At 44.7% G+C, this 24,434-nt stretch overlaps 1 protein-coding gene across 1 annotated transcript in view; it reads right to left on the bottom strand.

Moving 5' to 3' along the window:
- Positions 1 to 6,920: 6,920 nt before the first annotated feature.
- Positions 6,921 to 24,434, bottom strand: part of CNTNAP2 (contactin associated protein 2) — a 1,977,233-nt gene continuing 1,959,719 nt past the window's right edge. Inside the window, exons 23-24 of the mRNA XM_043589809.1 lie at positions 16,254 to 16,334; positions 6,921 to 12,078 (exon numbers count right to left, since the gene is read on the bottom strand). Coding sequence (XP_043445744.1) covers positions 11,879 to 12,078; positions 16,254 to 16,334 — 281 coding nt within the window. The 3' untranslated portion in view covers positions 6,921 to 11,878. The remainder of the gene's footprint in view (positions 12,079 to 16,253; positions 16,335 to 24,434) is intronic.

Here is a 24,434-nt window from a genome sequence, read left to right as displayed (position 1 = left end):
GTTTCCTGCGGTTCTAGAACATAAGCAATGTTACTGCTGGTAGAGAACAGAAATGCTCTGCTCTCAACTTCCCTGCCCATCGCCTTTGTCCATTTGCTAATATTTATTTAACGAATTACCACCTTCGCTGTGACATTTCCCGCCGTATGTCCATGCATCGGTCCTCTGTGGTTCTTGCTTTAATTGTGCTCTCCTGCGACAGGACCCGTGATCTCGCTGTCTCCCCCCCACACCCTGCCCCCGACCCCCTTGCAGTCTGAGAGCGAAGCGGGTACTTCTCAGAATGTGGTGTTTTGTCATCATGTGTCCAGACAACGTCTCTTTTGTTTTGTTTTGCTTTCCTTTGTTTTATTTTCCATCGCGTCCCCACTCCTGGTTCATTCTCCCCACGGGTAATGACTCGAATATTTTGTTATCTGTGTAACATATTTTCTAGAAGGTTGTATATGTATATATGCACATATATGCATCCTTAATTATTCATGTGCTCTTGCAAAACGTTTTGCTGTTCTGCGTGTAGGTTTTTCATTTTAATAAACTCTACTGTTTTGTGGGTCTAGTTTTATTTCCTACACTTTCCGCTCTGAACTGTATTTTGATGACATAAGACTTAACATTGCTGTATACGTATCTAGTTTGTTACTTCTACGGGCTGTAAGGCCTTCACCTTCTCTCACATGACAAATTTCCTAGGGACAGACACTTGGGATGCCTGCCACTCTTGGCCACCCCAGACACTCTTACGGGTGGGTGTCCTTATACATGTCCCTTCATGGATCTTTGCAAGAATTTCTCTGGGGGGGGGGGTTATCACTCGTTAAAAACATTTTATTTTTCATTTTTAAAGTTTATTTATTTATTTTGAGAGAGAGAGAGAGAGAGAGAGAGAGACAGAGAGGAAGAGGGGCAGAGAGAGGGGGAGAGAGAATCCCAAGCAGGCTCTGTGCTGTCAGCACGGAGCCCGATACAGGGGCTCGAACCATGAGATCACGATCTGAGCCAAAGTCACGACTCGGAAGCTTAACCGACTGAGCCACCCGGGCCCTCCACTTTTTTTAAAAAGCTAGCATTAGGGGCGCCTGGGTGGCGCAGTCGGTTAAGCGTCCGACTTCAGCCAGGTCACGATCTCGCGGTCCGTGAGTTCGAGCTCCGCGTCAGGCTCTGGGCTGACGGCTCGGAGCCTGGAGCCTGTTTCCGATTCTGCATCTCCCTCTCTCTCTGCCCCTCCCCCGTTCATGCTCTGTCTCTCTCTGTCCCAAAAATAAATAAACGTTGAAAAAAAAATCAAATAAAAAGCTAGCATTAATGGAGAGCTTACAATATGTCAAGACTGTTCTAAGCACTTCCCATGTACTGAGTAATCCTTACAGAAGGATTTCCCATGTGGTAAATTGCGTTACTGTTGGGGCGCCTGGGTGGCGCAGTCGGTTAAGCGTCCGACTTCAGCCAGGTCACGATCTTGCGGTCGGTGAGTTCACGATCTCGCGAGATCTCGAGTGATCTCGCGTGAGTTCGAGCCCCCCGTCGGCTCTGGGCTGACGGCTCGGAGCCTGGAGCCTGTTTCCGATTCTGCGTCTCCCTCTCTCTCTGCCCCTCCCCCGTTCATGCTCTGTCTCTCTCTGTCCCCAAAATAAATAAACGTTGAAAAAAAAATTAAAAAAAAAATTGTGTTACTGTCCCCATTTTACAGACGAACACAATGACGAACAGGTCAAGGGGCTAGTAAGTGGTCACGCAGACTCTGAACACGTTTACACCGTGCCGCACGCCCGTCAGATCCCGGCTGCACGAACACCACCGACGTGAACATCTTCAAACATGACTTTCAGGGACGAATTTGCGAATCTGGGGGGCTGCGATCCCGCAGCTGGCGTGGGGCCCCCTCTTCCTGCCCCTCAAGCGACTTCTAGAATCAGCCCCTACACTCTCTTGTTCAGAGCGTTTCAGCCCCGGGCCTGCGGTAAGAGGGACGGACGGGAGAGAAACCTCAGGCCTGGCAGAGCCGCTCACACCCCTGGAGTTTTGCTCCTCAGGTCGCCCTGAAGGCCGACGATGCTGGGGGGCCCGGCTGGAGCTGGGGGTACAGTCCCGCGGCCCAGCGGAGGGGGGCAGTGGTCTGCGAGGGCCTCCCCGGCAGGAGAGTGCAAGGTCAGGGCGCCTCTCCGTCGGGCACCTGGGCCTCGCCCTGGCACAGCCCTTTCGGGCCTCATCTCCCCGGTCTCCTCACAGGGTCTACACTTCCTTCTTTCTTCTGCGGCCTTTCCAGGTGCACCGAGGGAGGCAGCCAGCAGGCCGTGCAGTTTTCCATCTCATCAAGCAGCCTGTTGGTCTTTGCTTGAGATTGTAGGATTTGGGCTGAACTTCAGACTCTCTCTCTCTTTTTTCCCATTCTTTCTTTTCTTTTATTCTTTTTTTTTTTTTTCAGTTTTAAAATTCCAGTTAGTTAACCTATAGTATAATTTTGGTTTTGGGAGTAGAACCCAATGATTCGTCACTTACATATGACACCCAGGGCTCAGCACAGGTGCCCTCCTGAATGCCCACACCCATTTAGCCCATCCCCCACCCAGCTCCCCTCCAGCAACCCTCCGTGCGTTCTCTACAGTTAAGAGTCTGTTTTATGGCTCCTCGCTTGCCTCTCTCCCCCCGCCCCCCGCCTGGTTCGTCTATTTTGTTTCTTAAATTCCACATACGAGTGAATTCATATATTTGTCTTTCTCTGACTTATTTCGCTTAACGTAATTACACTCAAGTTCTGGTTGTTGCAAACGGAAAGAGTTTATTCTTTTTGATGGCTGAGTAATATTCCACTGTGTGCGTGTGTGTATTTATACACCACATCTTCTTTCTCATTCATCAGTTGGTGGACATTTGGGCTCTTTCCATACTTTGGCCGTTGTCCATAGCGCTGCTAGAAACATTGGGGTGCATGTGCCCCTGCGAACCTGCTCACACCTGTCAGAGTGGCTGCCATTAACGACACCAAAACAACACACGTTGGCGAGGATGCGGAGAAAGAGGAACCCTTCTGCACTGCTGGTGGGAATGCCAACTGGTGCAGCCGCTCTGGAAAACAGTAGGCAGGTTCCTCAAAAGGTTAAAAATAGAACTACCCTACGACCCAGCAATGGCACTACTAGGTATTTACCCAAAAGGATACAAAATCTAGTGCTGTAACCGGAAAGATAAGACCAAATCATTTCCCTCTTGAGTCACGCACACACAAATGTTGGAAGCAATTCTGCCTTCCCCCCGTGATGCCCTAGTGGAACCCTCAGTGGTGCTTGATTTTCTGTCAACCTGGCCTGTGTCTGGTGCCCAGGCGGTTAATCACGTACTAGTCTACTTGTAGCTGTGAGGGTTTTCTGCATATGTGATTAACAATTACAGTCAGCTGACTGCAAGTAAAGGCGATTATCCTCCATAATGTGGGTGGGCCTCGCTTAATCAGCTGAAGGCCTTAAGAGGAAAAAAAATCCTGAGGGTTCCTGAAGAAGGAATTCTGCCTCAAGACCACAGCAGAGGAGTCCTTCCTGGGATTCCAACCAGCCAGGCTGCCTTATGGATTTTGGATTTGCCAACCGCAATTACAAGCACTAATTCCTTTAGATAAATCTCTCTCTTGCTCCTATTAAGTCTGCTTCCCTAGAGGACCTTGCCAGATACACTGTAAAAACCTTCAAGTTGTGGTGTTTGAGTCTCTCCAGCTCAGAACTGGGTGAGAACAAACGGTCACGTAGTGGGTGGCGTCTTCTCTCTTCCTCGTTCCAGACACACTGACTCTCTGTGTCTAAGTTCCAAGCTCACTGTGCCCTCGGGGCCTTTGTACCAGTTGTTCCCTTATCTAGAATGAGGCCTCCTTTCATCTTTGAAAGACTCATTCAGTTCTCAGCTTCACTGTCCCCTCTGTGGAGTCCTTCCCCACCGCCAGTTGGAAGCAGTTATTAAAATGAACTAAAATAAATCCCCTGCCTGCCTGGGGTGGTTCAGTCGGCTGAGCGTCCAGCTCTTGATTTCGGCTCAGGTCACGATCCCAGGGTTGTGGGATCAAGCCCCACGTCAGGCCCCCTGCTGGGTGTGGAACCTCCTTGAGATTCTTTCTCTCCCTCTGCCTGTCTTCCCAGCTCATGCTTGCTCTCTCCTTCCCTAAAATAAAAATAAAAGGACTCCCCTGACTTTTCTTCCATATTATTTATTTATCTGCTTGTTATCTTTCTCCTGCTAGAACCTAAGTTTCCTGAGAGAAGGGATGCGTCTTCTTGATCTCTAGGGAATCCTCAGTGTCGAGAATAGCACTGCGTGCACACGAGGGTGTTCTGTAAAGATTTAGTAAATTAATTATGATTCCATGATCTTGATTTCCCTTTAAAATCCATGTGGTGAGGTCACTGTTGAAATAATTTCAGTTATTTTTGGAAGATAATCATGTGTTGTTGGGTTGGGTTTTTTGCCCGTAACAAGTCTTACCAGCTCCACTATAAAGTATTTTTCCCTCTGGGGGCGCCTGGGTGGCACAGTCGGTTAAGCGTCCGACTTCAGCCAGGTCATGATCTCGCGGCCCGTGAGTTCGAGCCCCGCGTCGGGCTCTGGGCTGATGGCTCAGAGCCTGGAGCCTGTTTCCGATTCTGTGTCTCCCTCTCTCTCTGCCCCTTCCCTGTTCATGCTCTGTCTCTCTCTGTCCCAAAAATAAATAAATGTTGAAAAAAAAAATTAAAAAAAAAAAAGTATTTTTCCCTCTGATTTGTCCTAAATGTGCCTTCTCCCTGGCTTCAAAGGTTTCCCCTAGTCCGGATATATTGGCACTCAGGGGGGTAACCTCATACTTACCCTCTCTCTCTAGCTTTCGTGATCGAGAAGCTTGCTTTTGTGTCCCAGGTTAGAGGTCATCTTCCCAGACTTAAGAATTTTATCTGCTAAATTGCTATTTGTGAACACAAAACGACTTCATTGTTTTCATCCTCTTGGCCTTTTTCATGTCTTTCATATCTTAGGTTAAATTTCATAATTTTGAGGGGCACGTGGGTGGCTCAGCGGGTTGAGCGTCTGACTTCAGCTTAGGTCGTGATCTCACGGCTTGTGAGTTCGGGCCCCACATCAGGCTCTGTGCTGACAGGTCGGAGCCTGGAGCCTGCTTTGGATTTTGTGTCTCCCTCTCTCTCTGCCCCTCCCCTGCTTGTGCTCTGTTTCTCTCTGTCTCTCAAAAATAAATAAATGTTAAAAAAATTTAAATTTCATTATTTTGAATTTCTATTTTTAGAAGAAATGGCTAACTTTCTCATACCTTAGGTCAAGGGACTTAAAAAATGTTGGTTTCATTCCTTTGGAGAAGACTTGGTGTATGTTTTTGTTTTGTTTTGTTTTTAGAGAGAGAGAGAGTGAGCAGAGGAGAGGGCCAGAGGGGGAGAGAGAGAGAGAATCCCTTGCAGGTTCCATGCTCGCCACAGAGCCCAATGTGGGGTTTGATCCCATGACCCTGGGATCATGACCTGAGACAAAATCAAGAGTTGGATGCTCAACCAACTGAGCCACCCAGGCATCCCCGGAATATGTGTATATTTGCCCCGTCTCAAGAGATTCTACTTACGTACACCCAGAGGATGAATGAAGATGGATGGAAAGGCCATGGAAACGCAATCAAGAAAGTTGTGTTCTCTTCCCGGTCCTATGCAGTCATGCTGGATGTGTTTGTGGTGCGGTGGGGGGGGGGGGGGGGGAGGGAAGTGTTGCCGGGAGAGAGGGACCATTAGGCACAAGGATTATTTAGCTCAGGCTTCACTGAATTTGTGATTTCAGAGTGACCAAGGCCAAGTGAGCACGTGCTGATTACTCATAACACTTGCTATAAAGAGCTGGCTTTCTGCTTAGGTTCACACAAACCCCTTCTCAAGACAGAACACAATGATCTCCTCTTCTCTATGTTCTGGTAAACCCACCATGCCATGTCATTACTGACAAAGAGTAAAATCCCCCCTACAAGTCTCCCTTCGGCCCCTTCTCTACTTTTATACCCCCATTTACTCAACAGATCCTGCCTTGTGCCATAGGAAGGCACTATCCTCCTGCAAATTACTGATCTCGATGTCTACACGGCGCATGGTAGGTGGTACTGGGAAGGGAGGTAAGCGTGCTGTGGCTCACACGTTCTTGGTGGAGATGTTAAGGCCTAACACGCCCGCTCACTCCTTTAAAATGTGCTGTGAACTTTCATAAGTGCTGGCTTTCTTTACTCAAGGGACTTTCTGATATTCTCCACCTGTTGGGTCACACCGGTAAAGCAGGATCATTACCAAGAGCTTTCTAGAAGACTTGAGTATCATTGCGATAGACTGGCCTCGGGAATTGCTAAGGAGCAGAGAGGTTGGGCTTTTAACTGGGAATTCACATTGATTTGGTATACGTTGAAATGCTTCACTGAGAATTGATTAAAAGGAAATGGCTTCCCAATGTTAACTGAAGACCAGCAAGTAGGAGGAATAATTTAGGACTACGGCTCTTAACGCATCTGGAGTGCACTTAGAAAGACACGTTGCACATCTCTGTTGTCTGGTTGACTGGCCTGAATCCATTTGCCCATTATCCAGTGTTACTCCCTCATTCTAAGCAAGGCTCGGAATGTATTCTGGACATCACTTAACTCTAACTGCATTTTATCAAGCTGTGTGTAAATTAATCTAAAACATGGAGCCAATATCCATTATGCTACATTAAGAAAAATGGGGGAGGGGAGGCATGTGTGGCCCAAGAAGGTTAACGACGAACGCGTCCACGGAAGACCCGTCTTTGAAGAGTGACTGTACCGCTGTAGTTTTGGGAAAGATTATATTCCCAACAGATGTATGTTCCAGTGCCCGGAACTTTCTTCGCTGAAAGTTGAAAATGGCTTCTAAGAGAATCAAGTGGAACAAAACACAAAGAATCGCTTTTAGGATAATTAAAACTATTTTGGATTTTTTATTTATCAATCTGGTTTCTAATATAATTTCAGTTAAATGAAAGACATTCACAAAGGATATTAGGCATACATACATAGTTTCCTTCTTTCATTGTAGTTTAACATGCTGTTGCTTTTAGAGAGTGAACTTTTGTGTCATTTCGCAGGGTGGAATCCTAATCGACTTTACAGAAAGAATACTTAGCCCAGCTTTTCACAACCCTGACCTCCGCAGTCACGATGCTCACTGAAAAAAATGCAAAAACCCAACCAAACTTAGAATCAGTAACATCTGAACTGTTTCTTGGCCTACTTTGAGAGGATGTCTTCATAGCCATGTTAGAACCCAGCGGTGGCTGTTTGGAAATAAACTGAACTTGGAAACGTTGCAGGCCACCTGTGTAGACCTGATCTTAAAGCACATTTTCATCTGGAAAGTGACCTTGGAAGTGCATGTTGGATATTAATACCTGTGCACTCAGGTATCTTTATAATCTGCCAGTCCTTGCTCCACGGGAGATAATCAACTTTTCAACACGGTTTCCCTATTTCATCGACAATGACTTCTACATACCACGCATATTCAGAAAATACTGCTGTGAAAGACATCTATTCTAAAGTTTCCAACATTATCATGCAGGGCGTATGTAGTGTAGGCACGTTGCCACTAGGCTACACGGAAAAATCACATTTGTTTCTTGTGTCGTCTTACGTACGAGCCAGCCCAATGGCACTGGGGGCATGTGTAAGCTGTAAGTCCCATCTGGGTGGGGACGCAGGGCTTTGTGCACGTGAAGTTCTGATTTCTCTGGCCTTCGGATGTTGCATCTTCCAGTATTGACAGGTTAGGTCCCGGGCAGTCTACGTGATTAACAATTTAGCAGCTGTACAGCAATGCCTCACAAGTCTGCACACTCCCGGATGTGGGCACATTGTTCATTTGGTGTGACTTACAACCACAGGCCAGAAAGTAAGTCTTCCAGGGGGCTCCACTGACTTGGGTCTTTATATTTGGGTGTCAAAGGACGCTGCAGTCAAGACTCAATGGCCCCTCACGATTGTCCTATTAAGTGGGCAGAGCAGCTGTATCTTAAATATGGGGCAAAGAGGGACCAAGGTTCACCAGTCTGACAAAGGTCACGTGGCAAGCCAGGGAGAGAGAAAGGGTGAGGACACTATCAGCTGATGCCCAGGGTCTATGCTCACCATGATATCATTTTAAACATGGCGCTGATTGGTTTCAGCCCCAATCAGCTAGACGTGCTGTCTGTCTCTCATCTACTTCAGGATCAGCTGGTTCTGTTGTCACTAGTAACTTAGGACCTGTTTTTGGCTGGCTAACTGGCATCCAATTTAATAACTGCTGCCTTTCTTTTTGAAAACTGCTGGACAGGATGATGAAAAGGAAACAATATTAAGTGGTTTAAATGAGGTGCTAATTGTTTAGAGGCATAAAGAGACCTTTGCAATGCTTACCCCATACAAGGAAGGAGAGGGAGAAAAAGAGCAGATCCCGTAATAGAAGGAAAGAAAAGTTTCTTCCGGACGCCACGCTGACACTGCGTTTTCCTATTTGGTAGCTACTTTTCCTTTGGCACTTCCTATGGTGTGTGTCTTTGTGCCCAGCTCTCTGAGGGCATCTGGGGGCGGCTCCACAGACGTTCAACAGTAACATTAAGATCTACTCTTTGGCTCATGCCAGTTCTTTTTCCTATGCCTCTGAATCCCTGCTCCTGTTAGTAAAGGATGCTTGTTCATGAAACTCAGGGTAACGGGAAACTGTCCAACAAAGGCCCTCCAAACCCTTGTTTCTAGCTCCCATAGCCTTACGCATTAAGAAGGGTCAGAGAAGAACTTGACAATGTAACTTCTCACCTCCTAAGCTAGTTTCCTTGTGCTCTAGGGAATATGTTATTTTGAGAGCTGAGAATGGCACCGATCTTGCTTTCAAAGTCCTGCTCCTACCTCGTCAAAACCTAGGTGTTTGCTTTCTACATGGAAGATGCTTCCTGTACAAACAACCTTAAGTCAGCCATCAGTTCTTCCTGAAACTTTAAAGCAGCTTCTTGTTTCTAAATTTTTTTCTTTTTGTTTTTGTTTATTATTTAAAGAGGTTACCACTAGCCCTCTGGACTAGAATGATAATGGACTGGGACAGAAGAATGTCAAGGTTTTGCGGGATGTGACTGACAAAGCAAGATTAGACATGGAGCTTGGGTCACGACATCGTGAGCTTTCAAGGGAGGGAGCGTCGTCCTGAGCTTTCAAGGGAGGGAGCTGGAAAAAAGAGATGTTTCTTTATCTTCACATAAATTACTGACCATTTAGAACGTACTGGATATGGCCTTCATAGATACATTTAGGACTTTTGGTGAAGCCCACAATCCCAAAGAGAAGCCAAGGATTTCCAGCACTCCTTTGGCACTTAACTTAGTTACTTAATACCTTATCTACGTTTTTGTGTCTTGTCTGCTGGGTGGACTTACCCCCTTAAGGGCATACTGTATGTCTTAATGGCGGTGACACGGGAGACCCACTGAGCCCTCAGTCAGTCCAGTGCCCTAGGTTTGCAAATTTGGTGAAGGAAGTGTTGGGTTTTGTTTTTCACCTTTTGAGGCAGGAAAGAGGGAAGAAGAGAGTGAAAAGAAAGAGTAAGGCCGTTTTACTGTCAGGGACTGTTTTTGATTGTTTTAACCCCTTAATCATTTTGGGAAGAAAGGGAAAATGCTGACACAATGCGTAAAGAAGAAAGCTATCACGGGAAACGCCAGAAACAATACATTTTCATCTGGCATTATTTGTGAAGTGCAAAATCAATAGCTATAAAGCAGGTTTAAAACAAATTCTAAAAAACCTTTCTACAAAACATAATGTTTAAAATTTGCTTTCGTAATTTGACAATACACGAAACAGCCCTTAATGGTAGTCATCAAAACAGGCTTTGTTTTTAACATGTCACTTGGGTTCTCCTGTTCTGTTCTTTAGTCGTACCACGTACTTTTCATTTAACAACGTGTATTATGGAATAATGATCAAGACGTCTTTAAGGTAAGGGTGTTCGTGACAGTGGCTGAGGGTCAGCAACTGTGAAAGGCGTTCCGATTCCCTTTTGTTCTGTTACCTCGACTCTGATGGGAATGAACTGGTCCAGTATCTCCTTTGGAATGTGTCATATACAGGTGCAGGGGGCCCTTGGCAACTCTAGATAACAGTTTTCATTACCCAAGAAACTGAGATCCTCCAAAAAGCAAAGGCATACCGAGAATCTTGAAAAATATGTACATATAACCCTAACAAACTAGAATTTCCATTTTATTGAGGCACGCTGTCAGAAAAAACAGCAATAATACTTTTTGAACCTCATCTTACATGCTTCCAGGAGGAGAAGGAAAAAAAGGGATCCTATTGAATTCCTCAAAATGTTGGAGTCTGAAAAAAAATTTTAACTTATTCAGACTCTGAACTATCATGATCATAAATGGTAGTCATTCTAGAAATAAACTGTGTAATTTACAAAAAGAGATCAATGAAATTATTTCTTGGATGCTTCAATAGGAGCTTTGTCCCATCTATTTACACACAAAATCTATCATTTTTAAATAAAACCAACGAGTTCTTTGTTGGAACAAGTTGGTCAAGATTCCTGATTAGACTGAGGTGGGACTAACTAGACGTGTCCATTCTCTGTGAAGCAACAGTCAGTTATCAGGTTGGTCATGAACCTAAGGTTCAGATGTATCTGCCAAAGAGGTCCCTGAATCGTGGCAGTGTGTCTGTTTAGGATGGAACGATACATGGATTAGATGATGGAAAATATGGCAGTATTTTCCATATGATTCTGGAATAAAGCAATAATAATAGCAATCATAACCTGGCTTTATTGTGGCGTGTCCATTTGGAGGACACGGTCTGCTAGGATTTTGTCACAAGGGCTTAAAAACTAAGATTTAAAGCAAGATAAGAAGAGCAACCTAATGTATGCATCATTCATTAGAAAGTGTCCACACTCTTGCTACAACTCTAAAAGGAACAGAGCAAACAAATCATAGCATCTGGCTCTAATTCCCCACCGAGGTGCCCCCACACACATATAGTGTAACCTAACATGATGTAGGTAAAGCAGAGGAAAAATCTTTTGTAACAGCTGGTCACCACCACATTGTAGCTGACAGTCACAGGTCATGAAGAGGTCTAAGACTATGCACACGGAACAGTATTAGCTTGTAGAATCTGATGAAAAATAAAACCAACAATCCCAATATGCGAAACTCCTTCCCCTGGTTCTTAATGCTTCTCTCTGCTGTGTTAGTTGTGTTGTTACACAACAGGTGCCATATGCTCACTTCCTTCAGTGCTTTAGGTGGGAATGCTCAGAGAATAGGCATAGATTGAGGTCTCTTTGAAAACTGGCAAACAATAGGTTCTGTTGGCCCCTTCTTTTCCTTTTCCAATTTACAGGACACCAAAAGAAATAGCATATGAACACGAACTAGTTACTACGACAGCCCATTAAAAATTGACTATATGCAAAAGGAAGAGAATGCTGGAGGCCATGTGCATCAACTTTTCTCAAGAAAAAAAATATCCACATTCTAAGGGCTCTTAAAAATGTAGAAAACTTGCCCTGTTACCATGGGTTTTTAGAACACCTCTAAACACACACAAAATAAGACAGTATTACCTACAAATTTCAATTGTTTCTTAAACTCTAAAAGCATTTTTTGTATTATTTTGATTTGATACAGAAGGGGAAACTCAGCTATAAAGAAATATTAAAAAGTACTTTTTGTGGCGATCAGTCTCCAGAATTTTCTGTCGCTTGCCTCCCCCGACTTGTGCTGATATTTTAAGGATGTGCTCAAGAGTATAAAGTAGGGTGCACTTTTGTCCCGTTCCCTCCTCCCGAATAGCTAGCCCCTCCCTCTCCCACAGCCAAATAGCCACCCCTCAGATGAGCCATTCCTTTTTGCTTTCGTCAATGGTCTCTGTGAAATTGGGGTCGTTGTTCATGATGGCAGCATCCGCGCTCTCTGCTGACTCTGCTCCCTTTGCTTCATTGGTGTGGTAGGTGCCCTTGTGGCGGAACATGTACCGAATGAGGAAGACCAAGGTGCAGAGAATGGTGAAAATCACCACAGCGATGACACCTGGTGGAGGCAGGAGAGGCACTGGAGGTTAAACAGACCTTGTATACATCCCTCCAACACCACTTTCCTCGTGTTGCCATGGTTCTCTCTCATGTCACCCTCCCCCACACAAAACACCAGCAACACACATGGACAGGACTGAAAGGAGATTAGACCAATTCACAGTTATATTTGGAGATCTTAATGCTATTCTCTGAGGAACTGATAGACAGTTAAACAGAAGAGGAGGAACTACTGCTCAACTCATTTTATGAGGCCAGCATTATCCTGATAGCAAAACCAGACAAACACATCACAAGAAAACACAACTATGGGGCAAAAGTCCTCTTTAATAAAATTTTACCAAATCAAATCTGGCAATGTGTGGCAGAGAATATATTATGGTCAAGGGGTGTTAATTCTAGGAATGCAAGTCTGGTTTATCATTAAAAAACAAAGCGATGTAATTTAGCACATTAAAGAAATATAGGAGAAAAAGCATATGACAAATTTCAACCTCTATTCATTGTGAAGCCTCTCAGAAAGTATCAGTAGAAGGAAACTTTCTCAACCTGATAAACTGCATCTACGAGAAACCTACAGCTAATACCCTAGTCAATACTAAAAGAGTAAACATAATCTCTCTAAAACAGGAAACAATGGAAGCAAGTCCTCTCTCTCAATGTACCAGAAATCCTTGTCAGTGCAATAAAACAAAATAGAAATAAAAAGTGTACAGACTGTGAAGAAGTAAAAATTTTCTCTATTCTCAGGTGACATGACCATGTCTTAGAAAATCCTAAGTAATATATATATATATGTGAAGTGTCTAGAACTAACAGTAAATTTAGCAAGGCCACAAAAATCAACTGTATTTTTATATACTAGCAAGAAAATACTTGGAAGAACATTTAAAGTAATAAAAACTTAAAAAAGTAATAAAATAATACCATTTATAATAAAACAAATTGAACACAGTTGTTCAAGGCTGTGTTCGCTCAAAACCACAAAACCTTACTGACAGAAATTAAAGACGTAGATAAATGGATGGACAGACCACGTTTAAAAGCCGAAGGACTCAGTATTGTTTTGATGTCCATTTATAGACCTAACACAATCCCAATGAAAATCTCAGCAAACTTTTTCTTTGGTAGAAATTTATAAGTTGATTCTAAATTTTATATGGCAATCAAGTAAAGGGTCCAGAATAGCCAACGTAATTTTGAAAAACAAAAAAGAAATAGCTGGAGAATGCATGGTTGCTGTCTCAAGACTTAATATAAAGGTAAAACAATACAGCAAGCATGGTATTGGGTAAAGAAAGATATATAATACATCAACAAAACACAACAGAGTCCAGAAAACAGACATACACATATATGGTCTACTGATTTTTGACAAAAGTGCCAAGGAGATTAAATTTGGAAAAAGTATATAGTCTTTTCAACAGTTTTAGAATAACTGGATATTAGTTTGGAAAATAATGTCTTTGACCTTTATCTCATGCTATGTACCAATGTTAACTCAAAGTGATTACAGACTTAGTTAACAGAAACCAAAGCTATAAAAGTTCTAGAAGAAAACATAGGAAGAAATCTTCACAATCTTGAAGAGGCATATCATTAAAATATAATTTAAAAAAATCACAAGCCATAAAAAGATTAAAAAAATAAGAGTTCATCAAAATTTAGATTTCTTGCTTTAAAAAAAAATAGCACTAAGAAAATGAAAAGGCATGTCACAGATTGGAGAAAATATTCACAATACATATGTCTGACACAGGACTTGAACTATCTAGAAAATAAAAAACTGTTACAACTCAAAAGAAGTCCAATAATCCAGTTAAAAGATGGGGAAGGAGTTTTTATTTTTTATTTTTTAAATGCTTATTTTTGAGAGAGAGAGAGAGAGGGAGGAAGGGAGAGAGGGAGAGAGAGAGAGAGAAGAATGAGCGGGGGAGGGCAGGGAGAGAGGGAGACACAGAATCTGAAGCAGGTTCCAGGCTCTGAGCTGTCACGACAGAGCCCAATGCGGGGCTCAAACCCACAAACTGGGAGATCATGACCTGAACCAAAGTTGGACGCTTAACCAACTGAGCCACCCAGGCACCCCGGAGAAAGAGTTTTAAACAGACACTTCACGAAAGATTCACAAATGGCAACAGGCACATGAAAAGACACTCAGGGTTATTAGTCATCAGCTCATTGCACATTAAAACTGCAACGAGCTACCACTACTCATCCACTGGAGTGGCTCCAATTAAGAAGACCGACAATACCAAGTGCTGATAAGATTGTGGAGCAAGCCTGGCCTGGCAGATAGGAACTGCGGGGATGTAAAACGGTTCAACCGTTTTGGAAAACTGTATGGCAATTTCTTACAGAGTCTAATCTCCACTTTCTGTCACACCCGGCAACTGCACTCCCAGCAATTACCAAAGAGAAATGAAAACTTATGTTCACCTAAGACTTCAACAAGAATACCCATAGCAGCTTTATTCAAAATAGCTCAGACCTGGAAACAAACCAAACAGCCACAGGTGAGCAGATAAAACGAATTCTAGTACATTCACACAGTAAAACACAACTTGGCAATAAAAACGAACAGCCTATCGATTCATGCAACCATGTGGACAGACCTCAGAAACATGACGTTGAGCGAAAGAAGGCACGAACAGATGACATACTCTGTGATTCCATTTCTACGCCACTCTAAAGGAGGTAAAAGTTATCAACACGGCAAAAAGCAAATCAGAGGTGGCCCTTCTTGGGAGTGGGGCAGGGCAAAGCATGGACTACACGGGGGCACAAAGAGCTTTCTGTGGGTGGGAATGTTCCAGATCTTCATTGTGGTGGTGGCTATGGGTGTTTGTGTTTCTCACGAGTCACTGACCTGTGACGCTTACACACATGCATATCATGCTTCAATAAAGTTGATCTTAAAAAAACAAAACACAGTGAGGAGAGGGACCTTGATAAGACTGTACCGACGTGATTGGACAATGTGATTTAGGCGGCATTCTAAATGTATTCTAGTTTTAGAGTCACATATATTTCTCTCTTTTTAAAAATGTTTATTTGAGAGAGAGGGAGAGACAGAGAGTGTGAGCAGGGGAGGGACAGAGGGAGGGGGAGACACAGAATCTGAAGCCGTCAACACAGAGCCTGACGCGGGGCTTGAACTCATAAACTGTGCGATCATGACCTGAGCTGAAGTCGGACGTGCAACTGACTGAACCACCCAGGTGCCCCAAGTCAGGTATTTCTTACAGGCATCTACTTCTCCATGTGGAACAGAGACCTACCGACTAAGCCAAGGTGATTGGCTGGGTTTAAGACCCTTGATACGATTACAGTATTAGCTGTCCTCAGACATGCAGGGGACACCTGGATGCAGTAAGACAGGGGGGCTCAGGCAGAGGAGACGGTGGGCAACGGGGGGGAAGGATACCAACCCAAATAAGAAGGACTGGGCTAGGAGGCTTCAATTATTTTGCAGCCATCCCTGGGGAGAAAAGACACTGGAATATTTTAGATACCCTGGCTTATTAATTTTCTGATGATCTTTATTAAGATAACGGCAGCCACACTGGCACACTCCTGCCTGTTTTTGCAGTAAGTGATCCTGGGCCTTTTGGGATGTGCGGGAGTGAGAAGGGGAAAAGAGAGGAGGGAGGAGGCTATTGTGGCTCCTGCACGATGGCTGGCCTGCCTGTTCAGGCTCTGGCTAGCCCGGCACGACCATCCCATTCTTACGGGTCAGCATTGAAAAGCAGCCAGGTTATGGGGCACCCGGGTGGCTCAGTCGGTTAAGCGTCTGACTGCGGCTCAGGTCACGGTCTCATGGGTTGTGAGTTCAAGCCCCGCGTTGGGCTCTGTGCTGACAGCCCAGAGCCCCGAGTCCGCTTCGGATTCTGTGTCTCCTTCTCTCTGCCCCTCCCCCACTCGCGATCTGTCTCTGTCTCAAAAATAAATAAACATTAAAAAAAAAATCTTTTTTTTTTAAGTAGCCAGGTTACATTTACAACCGTGTCTCCACATCCGTAGGTCACAATCCGTAGTCATATTTAAATAACAAAACAAATCAAGTAAAAATCTAGATGATGGTTTTGTTTTTGTTTTGTTTTTTTAAGACGACGCATTTACAGACAATTCTTACTTTCCACAGGTGAGGAGCCTGTGCTATGCATCACCCACCTCCAATGATAGCCGAGTTTCTGTTGACTCCATTTCTTATAGCTTGGCCTTGTCCTGGATTATATGGGAAATCAGCACTGGCTGCAGAGGAAGAAGTGGAAAAGCCAAGTGTAAGAGTCAAGGATACTAGTAATCCCAAATAACCTGATGTGGACATTTTTTCCTACAAGTCCTCAGCACTTCCTGTTTCCCCAGAGGAGAGTTCCGTTTCTGACAGGCCCATCTTGCCATTGTTTCCACACGTCAGTGCCTCCACCCCTGTTTCGGCTCTTCTGTCTGACATGAGACCCAGAGAAGCACGATCAGTCTTTTGGAGGAACATGAGAGAATCTTAGCGCTACCTGAGCCGTCCTGCTTCAGTTCCACTGACACGCAAGCTGATGGATTAGAATGTTTTTTTCTCACCTTTGGCTGAAATCTGCCTCAGCTACTATTTTCTGTCTACATTGGCTATTTCTGTAGAGCCTTTTATACCTTTAGTTTAAAAAGCAATCATGTCTTTAAGTGAACATTTTGCAGGACTCTAATAAAACATAGGGCATGTCAGGAATGTGTAAGCGGGTAACGTTTCATAACAGTTGAGAATAATATACGCTGCCTAATAAAGTTTCCATTTCTTTCCCTGTTATAAAAAAAAATCAGAACCGGTTATATTACAGTTAGGTGTTTCTCTAGGATAAATTTCAAGTACGCAAAAGACAAACGGATCCTGAAGTCTTTCTAGAGGTCGGCAGAGTATCTGTTACCATCCATACGGGCTAATGTAACCTCAAAACCAATTTCATATTCGTTGGGCCTCTGTTTTAGACGTTCAGGTTTAAGGCAAATACTCCAACGGAAGTAGCTTCCTCCTTCAGCAGATCACCTTAGTCTAGAGCCATGGTTACTGGATGGCATCAGTTAGGTATTTAAAAAATGTTTGAACGAGTTATTTTGCATAATTAAATGTGTGCACACGGAGGAAAGAGGTCTGTGTTAGGGTTCAAGGAGGATCTCACTACGGACTCGGGTTTCGTAAGGCTCCTCCTTCAGCTCTCTGCTCTGAAGGATCCCCAGGATAATGATGAAAAGTAGGTAGAGCCCTTCTTTTCCTTTTCCCCAGGAAGTAGGGCCACCAGAGAGATTTCAGACCCTACCAGCAAATGCTACTTCAGCTTTTCTCTGACTGAAGACCAGAAAAATGATCTGTTCCTGGATCGATCATATTCCAAATCAGCTCGGCCACCAGTGCCACTCAAGCCTGTCGATTTGATTAAAATGCAGATGCTAAGAAAGACACAAATGAAAGAACTTAACTCTGAGTCCTGGGGACTTTTCTTTCTTTAAAAAAAATATTTTTAAAAAATGTTTATTTACTTTTGAGAGAAAGAGAGAGACAGAGGCATGAGCAGGGGAGGGGCACAGAGAGAGAGACACAGAATCCGAAGCAGGTTCCAGGTTCTGAGCTGTCAGCACAGAGCCCGACGCGGGGCTCGAACTCACGAACCGTGAGATCGCGACCTGAGCGGAAGTCGGACGCTTAACTGACTGAGCCACCCAGGCACCCCTACTGTGTACTTATTTTAACTGGTCCAATCCCATGTCTAGGGAGAGAGGGAAAGGCAGAGCCAACATGAAGTATACTGTAGTATACTTTCCCCATGGGGGAAAGTAGACTTTCCCCATGCCCTTTAGGACTTTCTGGTGTGGGCAGCATGGTCGGATATTCAAAATTCCAAGTGTCAGCCCAAGGATGCAATGACCTTGCATTTGTAGGTTCATCACCCGATGTTAAGGGTGATCAGAAAATCATCCCGTGTGAATAAAAATGTTTTCCAAATAATATTTCTGGAAACCTTGGGTTTCTTCTTTAAACCTGAGTGTTCCCTTCAGAGAAAGATTATTTGTAGATGTGACAAATGAATGTATTCAGCCATTCAACAGATCTTTCCAGAACGCCGACTACGTGTCAGGCACCATTCTAAGTGCTGGGGATCCACAGTGAACAATAAAAAAGATGAAAATTGTTACTGATGAGGAATTTCTGTGCCTCATTGAAGAGTTTGGTTTACACAGTCAAAACACTAATTTAAAGCACGGATGTGGTTTTAGTTACGACCCTATCTAGTTACAGTAAATTGCCTAAAGCTGCTTTGTAGTTGCCATGTTACAACTCATACACTCATAGGTCACGGTAAGATTTGGTTACTGACATAAACCACCCTTCCAAGACTGAGAGACTGCGAGTTTCTTTCCGAGGATGAAAGTTCATACTGTCACGACTCATCTTTGACCTAGTTTCTAGGCCTTCTGACAACGTTAATTACCCTTCTCTGGACACTATTTAGTCCATATCTTCCTAGAAAGCCATCAAGCTTGTTGAGTGGCCCAGATGGGATTGGAAACCAGGCAAGGTTAATTCCTAAGCCATTCATTCCCATCCTGCCTTTTGAGGGCTGAAGAGGCAGCCAGGTGGGGAAGTCCCAGCATCCAGACAGTTCCGCTTGGGCAGGGCCTGTGGCAGGAGGAGCCTTTTTAGGGGATGAGGGAGAGAAATCTGTTTTGTCTTGGAGGTACTGAGCCTGGGGTGCCTCTGGGACACCCAGATGGAGACATCTACTGGGCGTTTGGTATCTTATGAGTGGCTCGTATTTTTCATCTCCTGAGAAACACAGCCATCTCCTCACCACTTTTAAGTAACATGAACCTTCAAAATATATGAAGTACGGAGACAAAAACAATGACAGTGGAAATTTTGTGATTATTCTATTATGTGAGAGTCGTGACTCTATGAAGCTGTTTGCTTCTCTGCTTCAGGTAATGCCGATGGGAGAACGCATCACGCTTTCTCTCTGCTCCAAAACCGACTGTACGGCTTTGCATCCTTGGCCACAAAACTGCAGAAAAACACAGATATTTAGGGACGTGTATATGCCCCTCTCTCTGGATCCCTTGAAGTTACTGACATAACCAGTAGTGGAAGGTGTGGGTGTGACCTGAGATGACCCAAGAAGAACAGGAACAGCTAGAAGAGAACATGGAAATTTATCCAAGGATCGCCTTTCGTACAAAATCCGAAATCCTTTGTAGGGGGAGGAAGGCCTCCTTTGAGCTGAATTTCTCTCCTGCTCCTTCTCTGCCGGGGCCACTTTTCCAACTTGACATTCTAGGCACACAGACTCGTGATGCTTCCTGGTCGACACATTCTGGCTCATCCCTCCGCCCCCCTCACCTCTGCCCTGCCTTTCCTCTCTCTGTCCATCAAATCTTACCTGTTTCCTAAAACTATCCTTAGCCACCTGGGTTACGTATCTGGCCCTCTTGTCAAGGTCGATCGGTTCTGAATTCTTGTCACTCCCTACACGGCAGCCATGCTCTTAAAGGCATGCTCAGTTATGTTCACGGTCCCAATGACAAACAGTGCTGACAGGCAGCTATGGCTAATGAGACGTTCGCTAAAATGAAATCAGTCCAGGGATGCCTGGGTGGCTCAGTCATGCACTGGCTCCGACTTCGGCTCAGTGCATGATCTCGCGGTTCATGAGTTCAAGCCCCACGTCTGGTTCTGTGCTGACAGCTCAGAGCCTGGAGCCTGTAAATATAGAAAAGCTACTAATGGTTCCTGTGTCCACTGGTCTTTGGTTATTATCAGAAAACAGCCAGTGGGAAAAACCCTGAGGTACAACCGAAGTCCTCACAAAATTCAAGGGCACGGTTCTGTTTCTCGCATAAGCATCCCTGTTTTCATGGCTTCATTTATAACTTAAGTCTGGTTGTCCTAATGCACGTGAGTCCTTACTCCCTTGAGGCATATCCATTTTATCCTGGCCAAGCAGAGCAAGCGCTATTTTGACAGATATATTTGAAATGATTTCACTGTAACCATCCTCCCCCCCCCCCCCCAACCCTGCGGTACCAACATCCTCTGGGAAATGCATGTATGAAAACTTGGAAATCAAGAGACGTGAGTAAGACATAGGACAAAGCTCATCCCTGACACAGACTCCATTCTGTTCCATCTCATCCCCTGTCTGCTGGGAGAGCAGAGCAATTTTAGGGGTGCTGCAGAATCAAGGAACCTATATTTTGGGAAATGGCATGAATAGGTCCCAACAGGCTGGCTGGCACAGTTGTGAGAGGATGCGACTCTTGATCTCGGGGTCATGACTTTGAGCCCCATGTTGTGGGTGGAGCCTACTTAAACACACACACACACACACACACACGCACACACACACCCCCAAAAAACCAGACTCTAGATATTAACAGTCTCAAGACCAGACCTGCCTCAAATAGCCAAAGACTATATTCAATATACGTTTCTCCTGGGTCTCCAAGCGATAGAACATGATGATGACTGTCGAAGCATGGTGCTGTGTCAGCTCTGATTTAGGGTCTCATAGGAGCATGTGCATTTCTGTTTATTTCCCTTGTGTCCGTCCTCTTGTCTGTCTGGCCATCCCCATTACACTGGCCACACACAGACCGTGTCTCCTTTGCACACCTAGAGGTTGGCGCTCCTCCCTTTCTCCACCCGGCGTAGAGCAGGCAGACCGTGGGCTGGAGGAATCCATGATGAGACATTCTCCGCCCACACTCATGCTTGTCCGATTGCCCGGCTGAGGCTTTGGGCTAAAGCACACTATTGCCCTCCTTGCCAGAGAGGGAACATATATGACAGGCTCCAAACATAGGCATGGGTCGGATTCACCCTCAACACACGGACGCTGTCCCCTTCCACTGTCTTTGCCACTCGAGAAGCCACCTGAGGGCTCAGCACCGGTGTCCTTTCCCTCTTCCTCCTGCTCTACCTTCAGGTTGAAAATCAAGAAGGAAGCAACAAACAAACTTTGTAAAAGTGGGCCTGGCGGGGGGGCGGGGGGGTTCCCATAATGATACCCATACTGTAGAGTGATCCGTTCTTAGAGCTGGGTGAGTAAAAATACACTTTCCTCCCCCGCAAAATAGAAAGGATGAATGTTCTGTCCTTCCCTTTGCTGTGCTCCTGGAAGGATTTGTCAGGAAAGTAAATGACAGTCTAACCAGCACCTCTTATCCTGTGTGCTGTGTGGGGCGAGTGTGGTGCCTCTCCCTGGCAGCTGAGACCCCCGGGGCTCTTGGGGGTCGGGGACAAGTTCTGACCCCTGCCGGCCTGGGAGGTAAGGGACATCGAGCAACAAGGGCTCCGGGGACCATGCAGGTTGTTTATACGTGACGAACAGGAAAACCCTAAATTCTAGGATTATAAGGTTAGTCATCGTTTGGATGACACTTTCTTCACAGATGAAACTCATTAGGGCCCAGGACAGCAAGGGGTTGGTGGAATCAACCTAGAAGTGTTTTCCTTCCGTGGTGGAGTACAAAATGTAAAGGCAGGTGAAATTCAAATTTCAGAAACAAGGTAATTAGGGACTAATAATAATAGCCCTTCCTACAAGTCAGGCACTGTTTTTTGTTTTTTGTTTTAATTTTTAAAATGTTTATTTTTGAGAGAGAGAGAGAGACAGCGTGAGTAGGGGAGGGGTGGAGAGAGAGAGAGAGAGAGAGAGAGAGAGAATCTGAAACGGGCTCCAGGCTCTGAGCTGTCAGCACAGAAGCCTGACATGGGGCTCGAACTCTGAACAGCAAGATCATGACCTGAGCTGAAGTCGGACCCTGACTGACTGAGCCATCCAGGCGCCCCAAGCCAGGCACTGTTTTAAGTCCTTTAAGTCCATTTCAGCCTCATGTGAACCCCGACAGGTTGGCAATATTCATCCCATTTTGGAAGGTTCTGGAAGGCCAAAAGCTGGTCTGAGGTCCCATAACCAGTAAGTGGTAGAGCCAGAGTTTGAACCCAGGAAACTGGCTCCAGAGACGACTTGCAAAAACACTAAGCTGAACTGTTTCTGATGTGAAAGCAAACTTTGTAAGAGCAGGCCCAGGGGACACGGCTCCCCATCACTGCACACGGTCTACACCGGCTCTATCAAATCATCAACACAACTGCATGGTCTCAAGGCAACGAAGGCTCAGTTATTCTCCCCGTGGTTGGCGGCCTGCCTTGGACCCAGATAGGAGTCCCTCACCCACCCAAACAGCACAGAGAGAATGCTTATTACCACCATGGAAACACTTGTGAAATCATGAAATCAGGAACCGTGCTAACCGTGCCTTAAACCGTCACTGTTAGAACATAATTTTTTTTTTAAATCACATTTAGGGAATGTGAAAAATAGAAGACGTTTCCGGGCAGGTGCTTAAGTACAAATAAATGATTTAAAAAATAGTTGCAAGAACAGAATATTAAAAAGAGATTTGAATTCTTTAGCCACCAATTTCTTGCCTGCCCCATTGAGCAGGCAGGGAGAGGACAGAATAATAAAGCTTTTCTTCTTCTTCTTCTTCTTCTTCTTCTTCTTTTTTTTTTAGTACACAAGATAAATGAGGTAGTTGTAGTTCTTATTTACTAAGTTTCAAAATATGTAAAATTGTAGACTTCAGGCTCAGAAACCAATGGCAAATAAAACACACATTTAAATGCATACAAAAGTAAATCGAGATTATCTCACATAAAACCCCCAAAACCAAAGGCACTAAAAGCTTCAGGTTGTCATCTATCAGGGACAAAAAAATTAGATACTAGCTGACATCTCGTAGAGAAAACATCGCCATGGAAACCACTTGAGCTTCGGCATCTGAAGTGATAATTTGAGATACTCGAACAAAACTGCTATTAGTTATAATTTAATTTCGATTGCAGCATGATTTTTGCAGCGGGGGCTGGGCCAGATGATGTATATGTGCCTTTGTTCTTTCCAACGTCTTTGTTTCGTTTCACTGTATTCTCTCTTCCAGTCTGAGCTCGATGGCAGAAAATTATTTTTTTCAAATAATTTGTTCTAGCCATTCACTGCTGACTGGTGTTCTAGAAGCCTATGGAAACAAATGGTGGCCGACAAAGATGCTGAAGATATAAGGGGATGTTGTTTTATTTTCAGAGAGGTGACGGCTGATCACATTTGCAGGGGGGAGAGACTTCTCCAGGCCAGCAGGATTTTAGCCAGGCAAACAGAATGTGGCACACATCCCCACGAGCCTGAGTCTTGTATTTACACCTATGCCCTCACCTCGGTTTTTGCAAAAAGCCAGCCAGCCAGAATTCCAAATTCAGATGGGGAGGGGATTACGGACTTTTGGCTTCTGACTTGAGAAATCACACAAGGCTTACATTTCAGTTCCAGTCTCTCTCTTTTTTTTAATGTTTATTTTTGAAAGAGAGAGAAAAAGAGAGGGAGAGAGCGTGTGCGGGAGCAGGGGAGGGGCAGAGAGGGGGGAGGAGACAGACGATCCAAAACAGGCTCCACAGTGACAGCCGCAGGGGGTCGAACTCACAAACTGTGAGATCGTGACCTGAGCCAAAGTCTAAGTCGGGCACTTAACCAACAGAAACCCCCAGGCGCCTCAACATTTCTAGCTTCTTTTTTTTTTTTTAAGTTTATTTATTTATTTTGAGAGAGAGAGAGAGAGAGAGAGAGAGAGAGATGGGGAGGAGCAGAGAGAGAGGGAGACAGAGAATCTGAAGCAGGCTCCATGTTGTCAGCGCAGAGCTTGATGTGGGGCTCAAACCTATGAACCGTGAGATCGTGACCTGAGCTGAAGTCAGACCCTTAACCGACTGAGCCATGCTGGCGCCCCCCCTCCCAACCCCAACATTTTCCGGTTTCTTAAAGGAAAGAGCAAGTGGCAGCTGCCTGCCTGGTTGTCAGAGATTTGGTGAGAAAAAGGTCAATTAGGTAAAAACGAACAGAATACAGGAACTGGTCATCACCTGCTATATATTTGTTTAAAAAGGTTTTTTTTTTTTTAAGTTTTTAATTTTGAGAGAAAGAGAGAGAGTAAGCGAGCAGGGGAGGGGCGGAGAGAGAGGGAGACACAGAATCGGAAGCAGGCTCCAGGCTCCGAGCTGTCAGCACACAGCCTGATGGGGGGCTCGAACCCACAAACTGTGCGATCGTGACTTGAGCAGAAGTCAGACACTTAATCAAGTGAGCCACCCAGGCGCCCCTGACTGTTTAATGCCAACTTTTACACAAAAGATCTGAATGGGCAGTTGATTATATTAGATTCCCTCCTTCCATTTCTTTCCTTTTTTTTTTTTTTAAAGCCAACTCTGAGTTGTCTCAATTGCCTTTCGGGAAGAAAGATTTACGGATATTCCCA

Source organism: Prionailurus bengalensis, chromosome A2 (assembly GCF_016509475.1).
Source record: "Prionailurus bengalensis isolate Pbe53 chromosome A2, Fcat_Pben_1.1_paternal_pri, whole genome shotgun sequence".
Taxonomy (NCBI): Eukaryota; Metazoa; Chordata; class Mammalia; order Carnivora; family Felidae; genus Prionailurus; species Prionailurus bengalensis.
Note: the sequence above shows the minus strand (reverse complement) of the source record. Positions and strands in the feature narration are given on the sequence as shown.